Genomic DNA, 21,489 nt, shown 5'->3' with positions numbered 1-21,489 from the left:
TGAAATTGGAATTTGGGTGACATTGGTGGTTTAAGTTGCAATGTGAACCTTAAGGGAGTTATGGGATGGTTGTGAATGGTTGTGTGAGTGTATATGAGTATGATGTAGATCACCGAAATGATTGCATTTTTAATTTTGTTGTACTATGTACAATGACAATAAAGTATATTATTATCATTATCATCATCATCATCATCATCATCATCATCATTATTATTATTATTATTTTATATGCCCATTGGTAACCCATTTCCTTAAGTCGGTATGTCATTTCTGTCAGCATCTGGAAACTTTTACTTGTTTTGTCAACCACATTCATACATCCATACATAATAATCTCCACACTGGTCAGTATAGCAAGGAGTCCTACAGTGTTGCCTGCCATATCATTGTCTTATTAAGTAAGATGGAAGAATAATTTAATGGGTGACATTACCTGCACATTTTTAGGCAGCCAGGTTTCCCCCCCCAGAACTAAGTACAGGCATGTCTGCAATTTAAATATGGCCTCAACTGAGGCCTCTTGTCTGAGAAGCATCTTCTAGGAATTATTAGCAAATGAACAGTTTGAGACTCATTATGGATGCAAATATTCTCCTTACTTACTTTGCATTTGCGTAAGAGCTGTTTTAATTATGGAATCCTCAGGGAAATGGTGTACAAGAAAAAAAGACCACACCAAACGGGACACACTGTGAACAAACAGAATTGAAAAAAATACTAAGGAGTTACCACATTGTGGTAGACAGGACACGTCAGCCAATGAAGAAAATCCTTAGGATGGAATTTAAAATGAGAAAAATGATTATCTGAACAGAATTAAATTCACATGTACTAAATACATATTCAAGAAGAGTCTCTCAGGATGCGAACATGCATAATAAGTGGTGGTGGTGGAAAGTGCCGTCAAGTAACAAGTTATGGTGACCCCGTAGGATCTTCAAGGCAAGCGATATTCAGGGGTGGTTTGCCATTGCCTGCCACTGTATAGTGACTACTAGACTTCCTTAGTAGTCTCTCATCCAAATACTCACGAGCAATGTTCCCTCTAAGCTTTGGAGTCTTGTGAGCAAAAATTCTACTTTGTGAGCTACTGGCATTAAAGTTGTGAGCGAGTGATTTCGCTACTGCATAAATTAATTGGCTCTGGAGCCATCCTTCCTGAGCCGAGACAAAAATAGCTGGAGGATAAAAAACTGTGAGCTAGCTCACACTTACTCAGCTTAGAGGGAACACTGCTCACCAGGGCTGACCCTGCTTAGCTTCTGAGATCTAAGGAGATCAAACTAGCCAGGGCCATCCAGTTTGGTATGAGTAATAATTGACATGCTAAATGCACCTCACAGAAAATCCATTGTAAGTCCAACAGAAAGACAGGCAGACAGGCATCCTGTTTTGAAATATATCTTCATCAGAAGAATACAGAGTGGCAGACAATCAAATGAATTTTCAAGTGGTAAATTTCCAGTCCCAGACATTAAGCAAAACACACTGCAGGGAGTTCTGGCTCTCTAAACATTTAAGAGCCTCTTCATTCTCCTTAACATTACTGATTTAAAAAAAAAACACCCTTTGTTATCTACTGCAGCTGATCCATCATTGGCTGATGTGTCCTGTTCATTACAGTTATATCTTTAGTATTTTTTTCTTTTTCTGAGTAAAAAGGCATATTCAGTATGGTTACAAAATAAGGAGAAGTCAAAAGGGTTCAGTGTTCATTCTTGAATCCTCAGGAAAATCATATTATCACAGCTGATTGAAAGACAGCAACTGATAATCTTTCTTGAAATATGCATTAACACTGAGATATGCAGGTTCTCAATTCCATTCGGGTGCTACAGAAGGTTCTTGATACAGGTGTGAAGTGAAATGAGAAGTGGTTTTCTAAAAAATGTGTGAGTGTGCAACTAAGGCCCCGGTCACACAGACCGGATATCGCGGGGGGGAGGTGTGGCTAATTGCCCTGGCGCAGTTTGTTGTGTGATTACGCAATCGGACGCACCGGCGGCACACCACGGGTCCTTCCCTCGGCGCCGGTGGGTAAACGAGGGACCGGAGGGGAATGCCACGCGCCAGCGTGATCACACCACGGGTGTCTGGCCTGGGTTTTGACCACAAACAAGGTAAACAGAATAAGAAGCAAAAGGTGGGTGTGGCTGGATGACCACACTTCTGGTAACATGGGGGTGCGGCCTAATGTGCTAATAAGCTGTGCTGTCAGGGGTGTGGCCTAATAGGCTAATGAGTTTCTGCGGTTGGGTGTGGCCTATTATGCTAATGAGTTCCTGCTGGGCTTTTTCTACAAAAAGAGCCCTGGCTGATATTTGTGTCTTATGAGGACAAGACTTTGCCAATACTATTGCCATTTTGAGAGGATATTCCTTTGTTTTCTTTCTGTAAAAAATAATGTGGTTGTTGTGGACTGTGTGAACTTCACTGAATAGGAAATTTTGTATCCAAATTCATGCAGGTAAATATAAAGATATCTCAAGGAATAATGTTTAGAGGCCAGAAACCATTTCTCTTAGGATTGTCAGGTAGGGTTGCAGGGTCCCTTTTGCCTGCTGGCAGGGGGACGAGGGGGATGTTCCGGGAGTGGGAAGTGATGTCGCCTCGAAACAGTGATGTCGCATGTGACGTGCCTGCATCACCCAGAAGTGACGTCAGTGATGTCAGGGGCGATGCTCTGGATTTTGGGCAAACCTGCATGGTAAAATCAGCATCAAACCATAGAGTTTTGCCCAAAATCCAGAGCGTCACCCCCCTCCCCCAACATCACCAATGTGCTGTTGTCATTTCCAAGTGACGTAGGCCTGCCGAATGCAACATCACTATTTTGGGGGGGGGATCCCTCCTGCTAGCCAGTGGTGGGCAGGAGCCCGCATAATCCCCCACCTCCACTTGGCAAATGGCAACCCTATTGCCAGGGCTGTGACCACAGTCCCCCCCCCACAAATGCCCGGGGAGTAGAGCTTTGGAGGGGGAAGCATTGCTGATGTTTGGACATCACAGTGGCGGTGACATAGCACCCCCCTCCTTCTCCTGATGCTGACTGGATTGAGCACAGACAATGAAGGGCAGGGGCAAGAGTTCACCCATTGCAGACAGGCACCTAGCAACTCTAATTTGTATACAAAGCACAGAAAAAGAGCATGTTTCAAAGAATGTATGTGTCTGCAAAGTAGAGAAAACCCTTTGGCGGAATTCAAGCATTACAATAAATTGTAGTGCATAAACTATAGTTCAGTGTGTCACCTCCATCCAAACAAGGAAGTGTGGCTTAGCCTAACAACAGATTGATGTACAAACCACAATCCAGCATGAGAGCTGAATGAAGTTTTTATCAAGAGAGGGCCCTCTGAAGCTCCACTGCTTACAGCCAGGGGTCATTTCATAGAAAAAGAGATGCAGGAGCTCATTAGCATAACTTATTAGCATGACTTATTTGCATATGCCACACCCCCTGACATCACTGGAAGTGTGTCAGAAGGCAACACCCACCGTTCAGGCTCCACTGGACTGTCCTGCAGAGGAGGGAGAGCTTGTACCTGAATAAAACTTGGTCTTAAAGGTGCCACTGGACTGTATTGGATTGCTAGCTATGGTGGTGGTGGGGGAACGTGCAGATCTGCCCTCACAGAGGAGGGAGAGCTTGTACCTGAAGGTGGGGGGGCGGGTTCTGCAACTTACCTGGCTGCTTCTTGCTTTTCATGGCCCAACCGAGGGCTGCTGGGAGCAGGGGGTGGGGCTTGTTGCATGTGCCCGCCCCCTGGGCTCCTTACTGCCGGAGCTCCGCTCCTGTGCGCTCCCGCAGGATATGACCCAAGCTAACGGCTAAATAAAACCTGAAATTCGGTGCACAACACACCACAACTCTGTAATTTTTGTTCAGGAGCCTACCTTTATGTCCTGCGCAGTTTCTTGAGGCTCTTATTGCCAGCATTCTGAGACTTGAAAAAGCCGATTCAGTGCCACCATTGCCAGCTGCACAGTCAATGCAATCTTTTGAATTCTCCTCTTATGCAAGGAAGCAAGTTCTGTTCCAAATTTCGAGATGTTATCTGTGACTTGAGAAATTATGCCTATTATTATCTTGCTTTGTTATTCTCAGCTGCTCCATTCTGCATTCTAATGACACTATGTAGAAAGGTGATTTGAGTTGCATTCTGATAAGTATATTACACACAGGATAAAGAAATCGGGGCTAGAGAATAAGAGACTTTTCTGCAAGCTTGCACCACTCAGTGGCCAAAGTGCAGCAGTGCTTCCGAAATGTCTTCATCCTGCTGCACTGAAATCCACCTGGGCTCTTCACGAGTTCCCTATTTTTCTAGGCCAGTGATGGCGAACCTTTTAGAGACCGAGTGCCCAAACTGCGACCCAAAACCCACTTATTTATCGCAAAGTGCCAACACGGCAATTTAACCTGAATACTGAGGTTTTACTTTAGAAAAAACAACTCATACATTAACTTAAGATTATCCAAACAAAGTAAGGAAAGCAATCCCAAATGCTTTCATTTACTTAAAATTATTTGGCAGAGAATCCGACACTTTAATGATGGTGTGGGGCCTGGCTGGGGCGATGGCACGTGTGCCCACAGAGAGGGCCCTGAGTGCCACCTCTGGCACCCGTGCCATAGGTTCGCCACCACTGTTCTAGGCATACACTCAGACATTCTGACGTCTGTTCAGGATCGGATGATCCAGTTCTGTTGCTGGGCTTCCTTCCCCTCTCACATGGCACAGAGGAGCCTGGGCTCCTTTACTTCCAGTGAACTCCAGTTAACCCTGACATTTCAGTGTAGCCGCTTGAGATGGCTGGAGTTCTTTTTCTTCCCCACAAATCGGCTTTTCAAGCCAGGAGTGACCAAAATTCCCATTTGCCCAAATGCCTGCATTTGGACCCCACAGAACCAGGAAGCTTTCAGTTGTGTTTGTTTGTTTGTATATAATTTACTGAATTTTGGTCTGGCCCTTTCTCCAAGGAGCTCAGGGCAGCATATATGGCTCTCTGTCCCCCCCATTTTATCCTCACAACTCTGTGAAGTAGGTAGGTTATGCTGGGAGATGGTGAGTGGCCTAAGTGGAGATATGAGCCTGGGTCTTGCCAGCACTAGCCAAAAACTCTAATCAGTATACCACACCGGCATGTGCTCTCCATATGCAGGTGGGGGGAAGGAGGGAAACATGTGAACACAGCCAATAAACCAGGTTCATGTTTTCAACAGACAAACAGAGGGCTATTGTCATGTCTGTTGGCTGCCTTCTTCAAACTCTTAAACGTACTTACAGTCCTTTGTGTATCTTTAGACTCTTTGATCTCTTCTGAGGTGCCAGTCTTTAGGAAACACTTGGTGTTTGAGCAAGGGCACTAATGGAAACATTTTTGTGGCTTCTTTTGTGAGACTCTTTCTCACTGCAGATTAGCTGAACAACAGGCCTAAAGAAAGAACCGCAAAACTGACTTTTTTGAACTGGTCTTTGGTCACCTGAGGAAAAGATGGGGGGGGGGGATGTATAGACTAGGACTCTTATTTGACAAATTTTTGCTATTGTGACCAGCCCAGAGGTTTTGGAATAGGGTAGGCTATACATCTGAATAAATGTGTGATTAAAACTGATGATGTATAAAACTGAAATATGTTTCTCATGTTGTGATGTCCTTTTTCAGCAACATTGACACGGAAGAGCTGTTTGGTAAGTTTATTCCCCTTAATTATTATTTGAATGAGGAAGCTGAACTGATTACTTCTGGGGGTCTAACAGATAGGTCCCAAGCAGGGGTGGGGTGGAGAGTATTATGATTTAATAACCCACTTATGGGGGAGCATTGTTTCAAACCAGCTGCTTTGAAACTAAAAGTCTCTTTGGCTGTCCTAAAGTAAAGCATTAACCACTTCCTCTTCCTTTCCCTCTAATGACCACTGTAGGGTTACCAGCACTGGGTAGGGGGATACCTGGAGATTTAGGGGTGTGTGGAGCCTGGGGAGTGTGGGATTTGGGGAGGGACCTCAGCAGGGTACAGTGCCATAGAATCCATACTCCAAAGCAGCCATTTTCTCCAGGGGAACGGATCTCTTTCATAGGCTTGCCAACCTCCCAATGGGGGCAGGGGGTCCCAATCCGCTACCAGCCAGCTGGCTGGCACGGGAGCCCCACCCCTGAAGAGTCTGGCGCATCCAACGTGCTCAGTGCAATGATGTCACCCGGAGGTGATGTCATTGCACCAGGCACGTTGTGTGGAATGCTAGAGTGTCCTCTGAATGACGTGCCCAGTGTGATGACATCACTTCTGGGTGACATCATCGTGATGTGTGTGCAGAGCACGTGTGCCAGAAGACTTCATGAGCTGGCCTGGAGCCCCGTACTGAGATCGAGGTGAGACCTGGCAACCCTACTCTGTCATCTGGGGAAGAATTGTAATACTGGGACATCTCTGGGCTCCACCTGGAAGTTGGCAACCCTACTTATCAGGTACCAGCATCCTGATCTAGGAGGTCAAAAGTTGATTTATTTTACGGGTGAAAACCTTGTGTCCCAGCCAAAGATTATCCAGTGTTTGCTTTTACACCACTATTTAAAATTAGTAAATAATTAAGTAAATTCAGTAAACAAGAATATACAGAGAAACCCTACCACATGTCAGAGACTAAAAGTAAATATGCATACATGTCGTACCTTATTCTACTGAATTCAGCAGGGATGGTGGGGTATAAATCAAATAAATAAATAAAATTTCTACGATTCTTACCAAAGCCTTTTCAGAGAGAATAGGGTAGTCGCACTGAGATTCAGATCTGAAAAATGCGGTGATAGTAGGGTGTAGCTTTCTTATACGGACACTGTTATGCAAGCCAACACGTGCCTTTATTAAGCCTTCTGATGTGTGACCTCTAAAAGGCTTAATTTGATGCACCTCTGACCATACATTGATACTTTCCCAATGAATAAGCAAACCCTGTTGTAGCCATTCTGGAGCTGTTTGGGGTGTGAAGCCATTTATTCACTAGCACATTAGTTTGTAATAATGATCAATGGATCTGGCTTTTATTTGTGTGTGAGTCGTCTCTTCCAAGGCTAAGCCTCTGACTGCAACAGTGAGAAAAAATGCATACTTGCAATTTTACACAGCATCTGAGACAGATTCTCAGCCCTAGCTGTACTTAACATTATAAATCACATATCCTATTAATCTTAAAGTCCACAAGAGGACGAGTACAGTACCAGGGCTTCCGAAGGGGGCACTCTGGGCTGTAAGTCCATTTCTATCATATAGGTTCTCTGTGACCTTTCAGAAATAAATCAGTTTTTAGTGTTTGTTTTATGGCGGATTGTATGTGTGGGATGAAACTAGCGAGGGGGCACCCAGTCACAAGCTTGTACAAGACCCGGGAAACAGCGCTTGGACCCTACTAGCAGACTGCACAACCTGAACAAAGAAATCCTTTTGCCACAACTGATCTTCTTTGATAACATTAGCCAATTATATCAAATGTAACAGCCAGAAACACCTAAAGATGTTGTGGAGCTCAATACCCTTCTCTGCTACTGTCGAGTTACAACTGCAGAGACTTTTGCAGAACAAAATGTAGTTGTAATATAGTCTAAATTCAGATACCTCTTTGGAAAGTTCCCTTTCACTTGTGCATATACAGTATAAAGTTCACATCTTTTGTAGTTATGCAGAAGAAAGTATGCTGTCACACAGAGATGTTTCCTCTTCTGAAATTTTGGGCATGACTCTCTCTTGCACAGCAGTTACAAGTATGGGATCTTTACTGAATCTGGTCACTCCAGAAATACATTTTCAAAGCTGCAAGAGATATTTACAAGCCAGATTCCACCACTGGAGCTCTAGCATATAGTTCAGAAGAAGTGAGCAGTAATTCACGAAAGCTCATACCCTGCCATATATTTTGTTAGTCTTTAAAGTGCTACTGGATTCTTGCTCTTTTCTGCTGTTACAGACAGACTAACACGGCTAGCCATCTTGATCTACCGTAGTTCAGGGTTGTTAGGTTATGGCCACCCAAACAAATGCTGTGAGATAAGAAGGGCTCAAAAGCCTTGTTTGGGTAGGTATGTTAGCTATGTTAATATTTGAGGATCAGGCAGTCTGAAATTTCTAAATGAGGACAGAAGTTGACACCTAAATCTTGGGTGGCATGTTATTTTTCCAGTCTCTTTGTTGTGGACTTCAGTATTTCTCCTTAGCCTAATGCTCTTAAAATGTACACCAGCTGTTCTAGGAGAGGAATACCAATTCTGTATTTATTTTCCTTCTGTGATAAAAAAAAAATGCATCTCCCCTTCCTTCTCTAAATTATCTTATTGAAATATACTTCACTTTATTCATTGGGGAATGAAGCAATTAACATAATTTAGCCTATTATTCATTGGGGAATGAAGCAAATAACATAATTCAGCCTATGTGTCCTTTCTCTTCAACCCTCCCCTAATTTGAATCAATTTAGAATACTATGGATTCTCTACCAAATTATTGTCTTTTAATCTCTGGGCAGTATTCCACAGTGTTATGATTCCATGGTTTAGAGACTGAACCATGAATCCCGAAGACTCTGGATCAAACCTCACCTTTGCCTTGAAGCTCAGTATGGTGGTTGGAGTCTCAGACTAGGATCTGGGAGACCCAGGTTCGAGGGCCCACTCTGCCATGGAAGTTCCTTGAGTGAATTAGGGCCAGTTGTTCTCCCTCAGCCTAGCCTCACAGGATTGTTATTGTGAGGAAAAAATGGAGGAGATGAAAACAATGTTGTAAGCTGTCTTCTGGGGGGGGGGGAGGTAAAGGTTTCCCTTGCTTGAAATCCAGTCGAATCTGATGCTAGAGGGCAGTGCTCATCTCCGTTTCCAAGCTGAAGAGCCAGCGCTGTCCAAAGACATATCCGTGGTCATGTGGCCGGCATGACTAAACACCAAGATGCATGGAACGTTGTTACCTTCCCACCGAAGCTGTACATATTTATGTACATGCAAAGTAGGGTATAAATCTCATACAATAAATCTGAGGCACCCAACATGGTGCCTGCCAACACCTTTCCTGGTTCCTGCCAAGTGTTTTTGGAAGGTGGGCGGGGCCAGGTGGGGCTTTTGCCCAGCAGGGCTTCTGACTGGCCACTGGAGAGCCAACTGGCTGTGCAGATTAAGATAGCATTGTTTCAGAGGTAGCCGCCACCACAGTGTTGGTTTTATTCTCTCTCACTCCTCTTTCCCAGCGTGTTTTTTAAACAGCCTCTCTTCACTCCTGCACTTGGGCTTTTTCCGAGAGGTTGGCTCCACTTCCTGTGGCAGCCATTTTGTGGCTGTGCCCACCACCTTGTGTCAAAATTTCAAAGTTGCCCACAGGCTCAGAAAGGTTGGGGACCCTGGAAATAACAAACTTGCTAGGTGGTCTTAGACAAGACACTCTAACATTCTTCAGATGTTCTAAGCATGTGCAGTCAAAATACTGATAAAAGAATTCCATTGGGAGACAGATCCTTTTGCTTCCTGTTATATACATACGTTTATTTGATACTTGTTAAACACGTGTTGTTTTAATTCCTGGATCATTTCCAGTTTTTGAGCTGTGAATATCTAATTCTTCTAGAATATTTTTCCCAGCACCTGGGGGAGTATGAAAATGTGTTGTCTGCTCTGGAAGACCTCAATGTGTCTATTCTGAAGGCAATGGACAAAACAAAGAAAGTAAGGAGGAGTTTTATTTATTGTCATGTTAAACGTTCAGTGGTGATTATGGCTCAAGTATATGGGAAACATATTTGCCTAATCTGCTTGATGAATACAGACCTGGTGTGGACTTAAGATTATGGGGTTTCCCCTCCTGGTTCTTAGCCCAAACCATTGCAAGGCATTCATCACTGAGTATGTGCAGGATCAAGAGAGGCTGCAGACAGAGTAAGTTGGCTGGGATAGAATTTGTAGACCAGAAAGGAGGTCAGGTTATCGCCACCATTCCTGAGGCTGAAGAAGAAAGCTGAGCAGGCCAGGGAACTGTCCACGATAGTACAGCCAAGCAGGAAACATTCCAGATGCATGACTAGAGGCTTTCTTCAGTGATGAATTGTCTGGAAGTAGTGCACCTAACCTCAGAGCTGTATAGCAAACTGCAGCATTGCTGGGACTGGCTGTTGAAGGTTGACTCCCAAATCAAGAGGAATCTGGCCTGAAGGGGTTTTGTTCTGGTTTGAACCCCTCCTCGGGCTGGGATTCCATTGACCCAGGGAGTGGCAAATTAGGGTTTCCAGACTCCAGGTGGTAGCTGGAGATCTTCCAGGAATCAGCCAGCCAGTTCTGGGTCCCCGATCGCAGTGTCCTTTGGGGTACATATGGGGAAAGACAGTCCCTTAGGTATGCAGGACCCTGGCCATAAAGGGCTTTAAAGGTCCAAACCAGCATCTTGAAGCAGATCCGGTATGCTATAGGCAGCCAGTGCAATGTCTTTAGTACAGGTTGGATGTGCACCCGAATCGGGATTCCCATCAACAATCTGGCCGCAGTGTTTTGCACCAGCTGCAGCTTCCTGATTTGCGACAAGGGTAGCCCCACGTAGAGGGCATTACAGTAATCCAATCTCGAGGTGACCATTGCATGGATCACTGTTGCCAGGTCATTGCGTTCAAGGAAGGGAACCAGCTGCCTAATCAGCCGAAGATGGTAGAAGGCCGACTTGGCAGTACTCTGTTTTCCCGAAAATAAGACCTACCCCGAAAATAAGCCCTAGCAGGATTTCTATGCATTTGTGGTATAAGCCCTAGTGTGTCTTCTTGAGAAAAAATAAATATAAGACAGTGTCTTATTTTCGGGGAAACTCGGTAGCTGCTACCTGGGCCTCCATTGATAAGGAGGCATCCAGGAGCACTCCCAAACTCCTAACCTCCGGTGCTGGCACGAGTAGCACCCCATCAAAGGTCGGGAGCGGGATCCCTACCCTTAGACCACTCCAGCTCAGGCACAGGACCTCCGTCTTCGTTGGATTTAATTTCATCCGTCTCAGCCTAAGCCAACCAGCCACGGCTTGTAGCACCAGACCTATGTGTTCTGGTTTGGATTCAGACCGGCTGTCCAACAACAGATAGCACTGGGTGTCATTCACATATTGGTGACAACCCAGCCCATGCCTCTGGGCAATCTGGGCAAGAGGGCACATATAGATGTTAAAAAGCATTGGAGGCAGCACTGCCCGTTGGGGCACTCCATATTCCAGTGGGTGCCTTCGGGATAGCTGATCCCCCAGTGCCACTCTCTGTCCCCGATCTTGGAGAAAGGAGACAAGCCACTGCAAGGCTAGTCCCTGAACTCCAATATCAGCGAGGTGGTGGGTCAGTAGCTGATGGTCAACTGTATCGAATACGGCCAACAGATCTAACAACAGCAGCACTGCCGATCTGCCCCGATCCAGGTGCCTCCGGAGGTCGTCTGTGAGGGCGACCAGTGCTGTCTCCGTCCCGTGGCCTGGGCAGAAGCTGGCCTGCAAGGGATCTAAAATGGAAGCGTCATCCAAAAAGCCCTGTAGCTGCATCGCCACTGTCCTCTCTATTATCTTGCCCGAATACAGCAAGTTGGAAACCGGCCGATAGTTGGCCAATTCAGCCAGATTCAGAGATGGCTTTTTCAAGAGAGGGTGCACTACTGCCTCCTTAAGTGCCTCAAGGAACAACCCGGAGGGAGAAAGGAGACAAGCCACTGCAAGGCTAGTCCCTGAACTCCAATATCAGCGAGGCGGTGGGTCAGCAGCTGATGGTCAACCGTATCGAACACGGCCGACAGATCTAACAACAGCAGCACTGCCAATCTGCCCTGATCCAGGTGCCACCGGAGGTCGTCTGTGAGGGCGACTAGTGCTGTCTCCGTCCCGTGGCCTGGGTGGAAGCTAGCCTGGAAGGGATCTAAAATGGAAGCGTCATCCAAAAAGCCCTGTAGCTGCATTGCCACTGCCCTCTCTGTTATCCTCTCTGTTGCCCGAATACGGCAAGTTGGAAACCGGCCGATAGTTGGCCAATTTGGCCGGATTCAGAGATGGCTTTTTCAAGAGAGGGTGCACTACTGCCTCCTTAAGTGCCTCAAGGAACAACCCAGAGCTGGCAAACCTGTAGCAAATTCACACCTGACCCACAGGATTCAAGATCTGTGATACTGGTAAGCATGTAGGTGGGGCATTAACGGTGTTGCCTTCTGACACACTTCCGGTGATGTCAGGGGGTGTGGCATATGCAAATGAGTTATGCTAATGAGCTCCTGCACCTCTTTTTCTACAAAATAACCCCTGGATACTGGTAAGCATGTAGGTGGGGCATTAACTGAAACTAGCAATATTTCATGGGCATCATGAACTTCTAAGAACTTCAGTGGTATTCCTAAGGCAGAGAAAGATAGTTGCCTCAGAAAGTAGGGCTTGTTTGGGGACGACGACAAAGTGTCAGTTTTTATTATAGTGAGAGGGGCACCATTTCAACTTTCTACTACAGTCAGTAAAATATCCAAGGCCAGTCTTGGGAAACACCCTTGCCATGAAGCCTCCTTGATTATACACAGACCTTCCCAAGGAGTATTTTCATTTATACAGAGAACTCTTGGCAATTTTTTGGAAGCCCAGTCAAAAGCTCAGGGGGGAAAGCCAAGAAAGATCCACACCTGGACCAGTGTGTCTTCCGGACCTGTGTTCCTGAAATACTATATGAAAGAGGAGTAAAAATGAATGACATACTAAGAGCAACTGATACTGCCTTTAAAAAAAAAAAAATCCAGTTGCCTAACTGGCTACCCCTGCTGAAAGGATGCTAAAATAGATGGATCTTTGATGTGACCCAACAGGACAATTCCAACTATGTTTGGAAGTTATTTTCTATGATAAACTTCAATGGAATTTTAAGATTCACAGCATTTTTTTAGCTCGCCTTTCTCCCAGGGAGGGACTCAAGGTTGGTTATAGTAATGATGTGAAATAACAAAAGCATAAAACAGTGTGCCTTGATATACAACATGTAACACATAGGTCAGCTCCAAGCCCAGAAGCCAATCCACTGGCATTAACAGTAGAGTTACACCATTCTTAGGATTGTTAAATAGGGTTGCCAGCTCCAGGTTTGGAAATACTTGGAGATTTTGGAGGTGGAGTCTGAGGACGGCAGAGTTTGGGGCATAATTCTATAGAGTCCAGCTTAGAAAGTGGCCATTTTCTACAGGTGAAGTGATCTGTCACCTAGAGATCAGCTGTAAGAGCGGGAGAATCTCCAGCCACCACCTGGAGGTTGGCAGCCCTAGGATTTTAGAATCATAGATTTGGAAGGGACCTCCAGCAGCATCTAGTCCAACCCCTGCACAATGCAGGGAATTCACAAATACCTCCCACCAATGTTCCCTCTAAGCTGTGGAGTCTTCTGAGCAAAAATTCTGCTTTGTGAGCTACTGGCATTAAAGTTGTGAGCGAGTGATTTGGCTACTGCATAAATGAGTTTGCTCTGGAGCCATCCTTCCTGAGCTAAGACAAAAATGTGTGAGCCAGAGGCTAAAAATCTGTGAGCTAGCTCACACTAACTCAGCTTAGAGGGAACACTGCCTCCCACCCCCAGTGACCTCCAGGACAAAAAACCTAGTCACTTATTTTTTAAAAAATCCCTTTAAAAAAATCTGGCATTGCAAAGCCTCCAGAAAAGTGGGGACCTTCCTGACAGATCCCACAAAGTAGGGGCTGCTATGAAATATGCTCTGAAGCAGGAATTAACTGTCCCTGTCTGCAAGATGGCACTGTCCATGGGCCCTGTTCCCAAGTGGAGCTGCTGCAAAGGAACATGTTGGGTGACAAAATTCCCAGAGATGTGTGTGCCTTCAGCGAAGCGGGGCTTTAAAGCTGAAGGCCTTGAACTGAACGTGAAAACCAACAGGCAGCCAGTGAGTTCTCAGCCCCGGTGCCACGTGTTCAGTGCTGCTTGCTCAAGCTAACAAATGAGCAGCCATGTTTTGTACCAGCTGAAGGTTCCCCAAGCAGAGTATGTTAGAATAGTCCAGCCTTGAGGTTGCTGTGGCATGGATCAACCAGGCCAGATTGGCTGAGCCCAAGTGGAGTGGGGAGGGGTGGGGTGGGGGTGGGTCAGTCTATACCAGACCGTGATAAAAATAGGAACTTGAAGCTAATCTCTGAAATACCACTTTTGTATTGACAAGTACACTGCTTTCTATCTTAACTGCATAGGTGGAACACTATGGCTAATGGAGTTATGAGAGGCCAATGCCAAGGACCTTTTTATACAATGGTTGGGGGGTGGGGGTAGGTGTTGGACATGGAATTACAGCGTCTCTCATGATCAGGCTCCATGAGTGTTTTTCTAGGCAGTCTTTCAGACACCTGGCTCATTAATTCATAAGTGATGAAAGGAAATGTAAATGTTGGCTAACAGGCCTTAGCTGTGCAGCCTGGAGTCAGATCAACAAAGAATGCTGAATCGGTTCAGTGGGAAAACTAGACCCTCCAAAGCCACAGAGGTCCTCGTTTAGTGGGTGTTTTTTTCTGAGGAGAAATGCTGGGCCAAGTCCCTGGATGAATCATTCATTTTTGGTATCCAGGGTAACCAAGTAAAGGGGGAGAAGAAGAAAAAATAGATGGTCTGCAGCTGACAAACACCAGATCAGCATTTCTTGGAAAGGGAATCAAAACCTGAACTCAAGTGAAAATATTTCAAATGAAAAATGATTTGCTTTTTTATATCCTTATATTATTAACTGGTTTGAAATCATGCCTGAAAACACTTTCAGTAATAATTGCTTAACAGATGTGTGAAGACAACAGAGTGGTGTTGAAAGAAAAGTGAAATACGCCAACCCAGGTTGCGGGCCAAAATGTATGTTGGAATTTGGAAGAGCACATGGCTGCCCTTGAGAGCCTGCATCTCTGTACCAAATATTGGTGATGTGAAATTAACATACTTAGTGTGTTACTGCCCCCATCCATTACATTGGCTACTGCCTCCTGAGGAGGGGTACTCTGAACATAATGGCCTCTTCTTTAACTATGATTTCTTTAAATAAGCATTACCAGGCAACATCGGGGGGTGGGGGGTTGTGGGGCTGCCCTGGAAGCAGCAACAGGCTTCTCAGAATATATAATTTGAGCCTGAGAATTCGTGATGCATCATATCCATGGATTGATAAATATGAGTGAAACATCACTTTGATGGCACTAAATTTGGTTTTATTGATCCAGAAAAGAATTTATTTCCATTTATTTGAAACGTTTATATGTTGCCACTTCAGTAACTTGCTTGAGGCATCTCCTAAATTAACAGAGAAAATCATAAAAACATAAAACCAGGAAGTGAAAATACCCTTGAGTAGTTTCCCAAAACCTTTTAGGTTCCTTCAGAATCCCATAGATGTTTTCCTCAAACAGTAATCTCCAAAGTCATCTCAAATCAACTCTAAGTGGAATTTAGTGACATAACCACATTTCCAACAGGAAGCAGATTTCCAGCTTTAACCGCTCCCTCCACCTGCTACCAATAAGGAGAGTTTGGTAATGTGGCATGGATAGGCAGAGGGTGAAAAATGTCAATGGCACAAGTGTTTCCAATCAAAGCACTTATGTGCAGAACTCCTCTGAGAAATCTAGTTCCTCAGGTGTCCTCCCCCAAATCTCCCGTCCAAAGTCATGATCACATGGCCTCACCATGGACTAGATTGGGGATGGAAGGCAATGGGGGGGGGGGGGGAGCCCACCTACAGAAGACTTGAGGTAACAGAACAGGAGGTGGCACTTCTGGAACATTCCCTTCCAAAAAGAATGTCAAACAAAAAGTATCCAGGTTTAGAGCTTTGTCCAGGTCTTCTTTGCCTGGGGCAAAAGTCCAGGTCTGCCATGCCTCCCCCCGCCCCACAACCTTTCCCTGACTGAGATGGGGTAGGTCCGTCTTCCTCCCCAGCCTTCCCTGGGCTGGCCTAATAAAGACTTATCTGGGGGTAGGCTGGCCTTGTACTCCCCCAATGCCCTCTCTTCAGGCATGGGCTCATGGTGATTGAAAGTAATCTGGGCTCCTGCCCCCCCCCCGGGGAAGCAGATTTCCAGCTTTAACCGCTCCCCCCACCTGCTACCAATAAGGAGAATTTGGTATGTGGCATGATAGACAGAGGGTGAAAAATGTCAATGACATTGTTTCCAATCAAGCCCTGCCCTCCCATTCCCTGAGACTTCAAGAGGCTGCTCTTCCTGCCTGCACAGTCCCCAGGAGACCCCGGCTGCTGCTGGCTTCCTCCTCTGGCTTATTCCCAGGTGTAGCCTGCTGCGCTGCCCCACCTCCCATTTGAGGCCTGTGCTGGGTCAGCCATGCTCTAAAGCTGCTGTTGCAGCATTTCTGGGTGTGGCCTTGCCCCTTTCTCCACAGTGTCTTGTGGGAGTGCCTGCCTCAGCAGTGGCTGGGCAAAGCTGTCTGCTGCTGGAGTCTCTTCTGGAGCAGGTGAGTGTGGGGGTTGGGCTGCCACCCCTGGACAAGTTTATGGTTTAAACTTTACATCACCCCAGTTGACCTTGGCGGAGAGAAGCCAGCTTCCTACCTCGCTGTCTTCTGCAACCAGCTCCATTTCATTGTAAATGGGGTGACTGCTTTAGCTATGCTGATGAGTAAGGCTTTAATTTGAGCAGGAAGAGGAAACTATAGGATAATCATTTGGCCCTCCAGCTGGGGTGGGATTGTGCACTTCCATCCTCAGATTTATTTAGGGGGAAGTTTTCAGTGCATCCCTGTGGTGACTGTTTGGGCCACATCTTGAGCAGGTTCCAGTGATTGTAGTACATATGCCAGCTCAGTTTCTATTTGAGACTTTAATGTTGTGTATTCTGACAGTCTTCATGTCATGGTACTGAGCAGGAGACAAAGCCAGAAACAATATAAAATAGTACATGAATTAAATACTTTAAAAGTCTGGTTAATGCCATATTATTGTGTCTCTGAGGCAGAGCATACGAGGCAGGGGTGAAAATCTTGGATATTTATAGAGGAGTGTCAAGGGAGAGGAAGGAGATGGAATAAAATGTCACATATAAATCCCATTTCTTCTCTCCTGGAGATGAGCCGCTATGAGTCACTTTGGTTGCAAAATAGAACTGTGACTAGATTAACAATTGGTTTGAGAGAGATTTTTCTCATGTCTGTCAGGTTACAGTTTGCCTGGTCCAAGTGGAAACGGGGAGAATTGTGTTTTAGCTGTCTCTCTATTTGACGTAACAACCTGAAGTGCTGAAAACTGAATACTTAGAGATTTGAAAGCCCTTTCGATTCCTGTTATTGTTTTTTTCATTGCATGTTTATGACAGATGCAGAGGCATCATGAACTTGGGGTGCCTCTTCATTATTACATACAAAACAACAGAAGTCATACATAATTGTCTCCTAGAGCTGTCAAAAGATCCACTTCTTACTTCACATGGCCATCATGTGGACCACAACCGTGCTAAAACTTATTATAGTAAACGTTAAGGATAAAAGCATGTCATAGAAATGCAGTGGACACAAATCAGGAAATCATAGACAATCAGTGTGTTTTTCTAGGCACAGTTCAAATTAGAGTTATGCATAGAAAATTTGTTTTTTGTTCATTTTGTTTGTTAAATTTTGGTTTAGATTCTCTTAAGATTAAGTCACATGTTTGGAGTTCAGAGGCCATATTAATTGGTTTTAATTCCCTGCCCCTTTCTAATTCAGATGAAATTCTCAGGAATTACACCCTTCATCCAAAGGAGCATCTCTCTTAAATTTTTGGCAGATAGAAGAAAGCATCCCTGCTCTAGGGCACAGCAAGACTGGCCTCTGACTCTCTGGTAGCTCTGCCTGCCAGAAGATACAAGCAAAGCTCTTGCTTCTTTTCTAAAGGTGCTGCACATACAGCCAGTTTCAGATGTGTTGTGGGGGGGGGAGCAGAATTAGGTTTTGAGCCAAACCTCCGCCTCTATTCTAAACTGACTCCTGCCCAACCCACCTTCAGCTGCACTACTTTTATCTGCAAACAAGACATTTCTCTGCTTCTTCCATCAAACGAAGTCAGATGGGATTGAGACAGGGAGTTGGGGAGAACTGACCAGACTACCTGTAAGGGCAGTTGGAACTTAATCTCTGGGCATTCACAAAATAATGCAGCATTTACAAAGCATTTACAAAGTAGAAAATTCATCATTTCATCACAGAATGCTACAGTAATCCAACCGCAAGGTCACACAAAATGAGCAGTCAGGGCGGCAGAGTCTAATAAAGGAAAGAATTGGCAAACTGCAGCTGATTAGAAGGCACTCTTGGCTGCCACTCCATCCTGTTTTATAAACACCAAGGCTGGGGTCATGAGTACCCGTTGGGGACAATGCTGTTTTATGTGAAAATGGGCTAGGTGTTCTGGCTGGCTGATGTACCTGTTAAGTACATATCTTCTGAGTCATTCTTTTTCCACATGGCCCGTCCTCTCTCCTTCACTTCCCAAGTGAAGCAGAAAATTAAGACACAAAAGTCAGAGGAAATTTCAATTTGATCTGTAATCCTATTAAGGTGTGGTCAACTCACTGATTATGTACATCCTCTCCAGTCCAAGTTATGAACCGAATGAATGAAATCCTCCATTCTAAATTGTTAGATTGGCTTCTGGCACCGCATTTAATTTTTCTGAGATGACTGGTATTACTTATTATTTCTATTTTATTACTATTTAGGTTTATCTCTTGGAATGTAATTTTCCCTGCTGCTCTTGCAGCTGGAGAGTTGGTAGTCTGCGAATTCCTCAAATTCCCCGAACTGACAAATTTCATTTAGCTCTTTGCCCACATTTTCTACCTCCACTATTTCCCTTGGTTGCAATTGAATATGTATTATTGACTGTGTAGAAGGTACAGGCAAATACATTGCAGTGGAGATGTATTTTTATTGCTTTTCTGTCACTCAGCAGCAATCCAAGCAGTTCTAGGTGGATGAAGTCGATTTCGGCCCCCCGGGGGGGGGGGGGCATAAGATGAACAATATAAGCAGTAGTTGCAGATCCCGAATAAGAGCTAATTCTAAGCATTTCCCTTTCACTGTAGATTGACATTAGGAGTGATGTTTACATATCTTTAACTAAGAATTTTTCGTGTATAAGGCTTTACAGCCCAAATCTGTATCTAGCTACTTCAACATAAATGTGCACTGAACCCTAATTTCAATGGGTTTTACTTCCAAAGTGTGCTTAAGATAGAGGCCTTTAATGAGATTGTTTAAATTGATCTCTTATGCAGATATAAAGACTATGTTGGCCGGACAGTACATTTGATCTAATGGCTTCTCTTAGCTTTTTATTCCTGCATAAAGAACCAAGGAAACTACCGTATACTGAATGAGACCATTGGGTATTAGTACTGTCCAGTTTGCCTAGCAGCAACTTTCCAGGACCTCTCAGACTGTGAACTTCCCTATCCTTATTACCTGGCATCCGATTGTAAACCAGAGATCCCAGGGATTAAACCTGTGATCTCATGCATTAAAAGCACACATTACCATGCTAAGCTATTGCCCTTCTCATGTAAAAATGGATGCATGAAATGGATAAAAATGAGTCACAGCAGTGGTCCAACCTAACAAAGCCTTGTCTGCTCTGATTAGCAGTGCGTGTCCAATAGCTGAGGCCAAGAGCTCTCCCACTGTTGCGGCTATATATCCCTTTTCAAGCTGCATATGCCAGGGATTGAACCTGGGACTTCCTGAACCATAGCACTGAGTAAGTCCCAGTACTGTTTTGCAATCTGAAAACATACAAGCCCTGATGCAGGTACCTTGTATTTATTCAAACTGGGTAAATAACAGCTCCCCAGGGCTAGATTGGGAAAACAGTGTGTGTGTGTGGGAGGGGGGAGTTACCCTTTGCTTCTCTAGAACTATAGCCATATGGTGTGGACGCAGCTGTTTTTATGGCCAAGTAAGGGGTTAGATCCCTAGTTCCCATTCCATTGATGTAAAAACTGTTCTGTGGGCAGAATGGGATTCCCATTAGTAAAGGAGGGGAGAGTGATTCTTGCCAGTCTCCCCTCCCATTGCTAGGGTTGCCAGCACTGGGTTAGGAAATACCTGGAGATTTTGGGGATGGAGCCCAAGAAGAAGAGCCCCCCCCGCCAAAGTAGTCATTTTTCCAGGGGAAATATCTTGGTTGTCTGGAGATCAATGGTAATAGTGGAAGATCTCCAGGTGCCACCTGGAGGTTGGCAGAGCTACCCATTGCAGATCTCTCTGCTTTGTCCCTCCCCCATACTATATCAGAGAGACCACAGACCCAAAGGAACACAATTTGGGAGGGCACAGAGGGCTGGAGGGGAAAGAGGGAGGCAGGGACGATGCCTTCAACTAGCATGATCCTGCTTGTGTGACTTAGGAACCAAATCAATATGTTTGGGGTTTCCAGTCATGAAACTTTCATGTGTAATTTGGACAAACTTTATTGTTTTTTGCATCAATAAATATATCAGTACTTTGTACTATCTGGCTGACAGATCATTCTACCTCTAGACTTCATGAAAGACCAATTGTTCTGTCATACTGAGCAGAAGGTCACATCTTATCTTCCCAAATACTGCAAGAGATATTTTAAACTCTAATCCTTTCACAACAACTCTGGAATGGCGCATCTGTGCAGTGTTGGTATTTAATATATTTATAAGCATGATGGCCCCAAAGGCCAACAGCTGCAAGACTAATGAAAAAAATATCAAGGATGGGAGCTGGGAGGCAAGCAATCTGGAGCAGAGAATGTTTCCTCTTGTGTACTGAAGGGAGTTTTCCCCTGGAAGGTGGTATAATTTGGACTCCTGGGGCTTCCTTTGATTTCTTGCACATGTTTTACACCCTTGGAGCCCGGAGAAGCCGGTACTTAGATTTTGCAGCTAGCGAGGAATAATAATGCTCACACATTAAATCAATACCAACAGCTTTTAATATAGAAGCACACACAAAGTTTTCAATATAATTGCACTCTCTTTTTTGTCAATAACAATCAAACTGCATCTTTGACTGTTTCTCTTTTTATCTGAACTGGAAACATATCCGCTCGGGAATAATGCAATTATGTGCATTTCTGCAAGACCTTTATAAAAAGGAGCCATGATACCATAATTTGCTTCTCTACTGTATTATCTGAATTCCGTACCCAGAAAGACAAGCACACCAGACAGCCAGTGCCTCAGTGGTCTTGGAGCAAAAAACAAAACTTGGACTGTACAGTGGTATTTATTTTTACCCCTTATATTTTTATCCCATTTTTCCTTCAAGAAAGTTAGGAGAGTGAACATGGTCTTCCCTCCACCCCCACTCATATTTCACACCAGTTCTATGAGGTTCAATATTCTGGGATGCTATTCTTATAACCAGTCAGAAGCAGAAGAGATCGATACATCCTGAACTATGTTCTGATCCAAATATTTTCCCCACCTGTCTGTTATTGATGGAGATGTAAAGGTCTGCGACACCAAGGCTGCAAT

At 44.7% G+C, this 21,489-nt stretch overlaps 1 protein-coding gene across 1 annotated transcript in view; it reads left to right on the top strand.

The window, feature by feature from the left end:
* NECAB1 (N-terminal EF-hand calcium binding protein 1) overlaps window positions 1-21,489 on the top strand; it is an 80,685-nt gene that overhangs the window by 28,502 nt on the left and 30,694 nt on the right. The window contains exons 3-4 of the mRNA XM_015406056.1: window positions 5,674-5,699; window positions 9,610-9,707. Of these exons, the coding sequence (XP_015261542.1) occupies window positions 5,674-5,699; window positions 9,610-9,707 (124 nt within the window). The remainder of the gene's footprint in view (window positions 1-5,673; window positions 5,700-9,609; window positions 9,708-21,489) is intronic.

The sequence above is a fragment of the Gekko japonicus genome, unplaced genomic scaffold (assembly GCF_001447785.1).
Source record: "Gekko japonicus isolate JY-2015 unplaced genomic scaffold, Gekko_japonicus_V1.1 scaffold531, whole genome shotgun sequence".
Taxonomy (NCBI): domain Eukaryota; kingdom Metazoa; phylum Chordata; class Lepidosauria; order Squamata; family Gekkonidae; genus Gekko; species Gekko japonicus.
The sequence above is the reverse complement of the archived record's forward strand: the minus strand, read 5'-3'. Positions and strand labels throughout refer to the sequence as shown.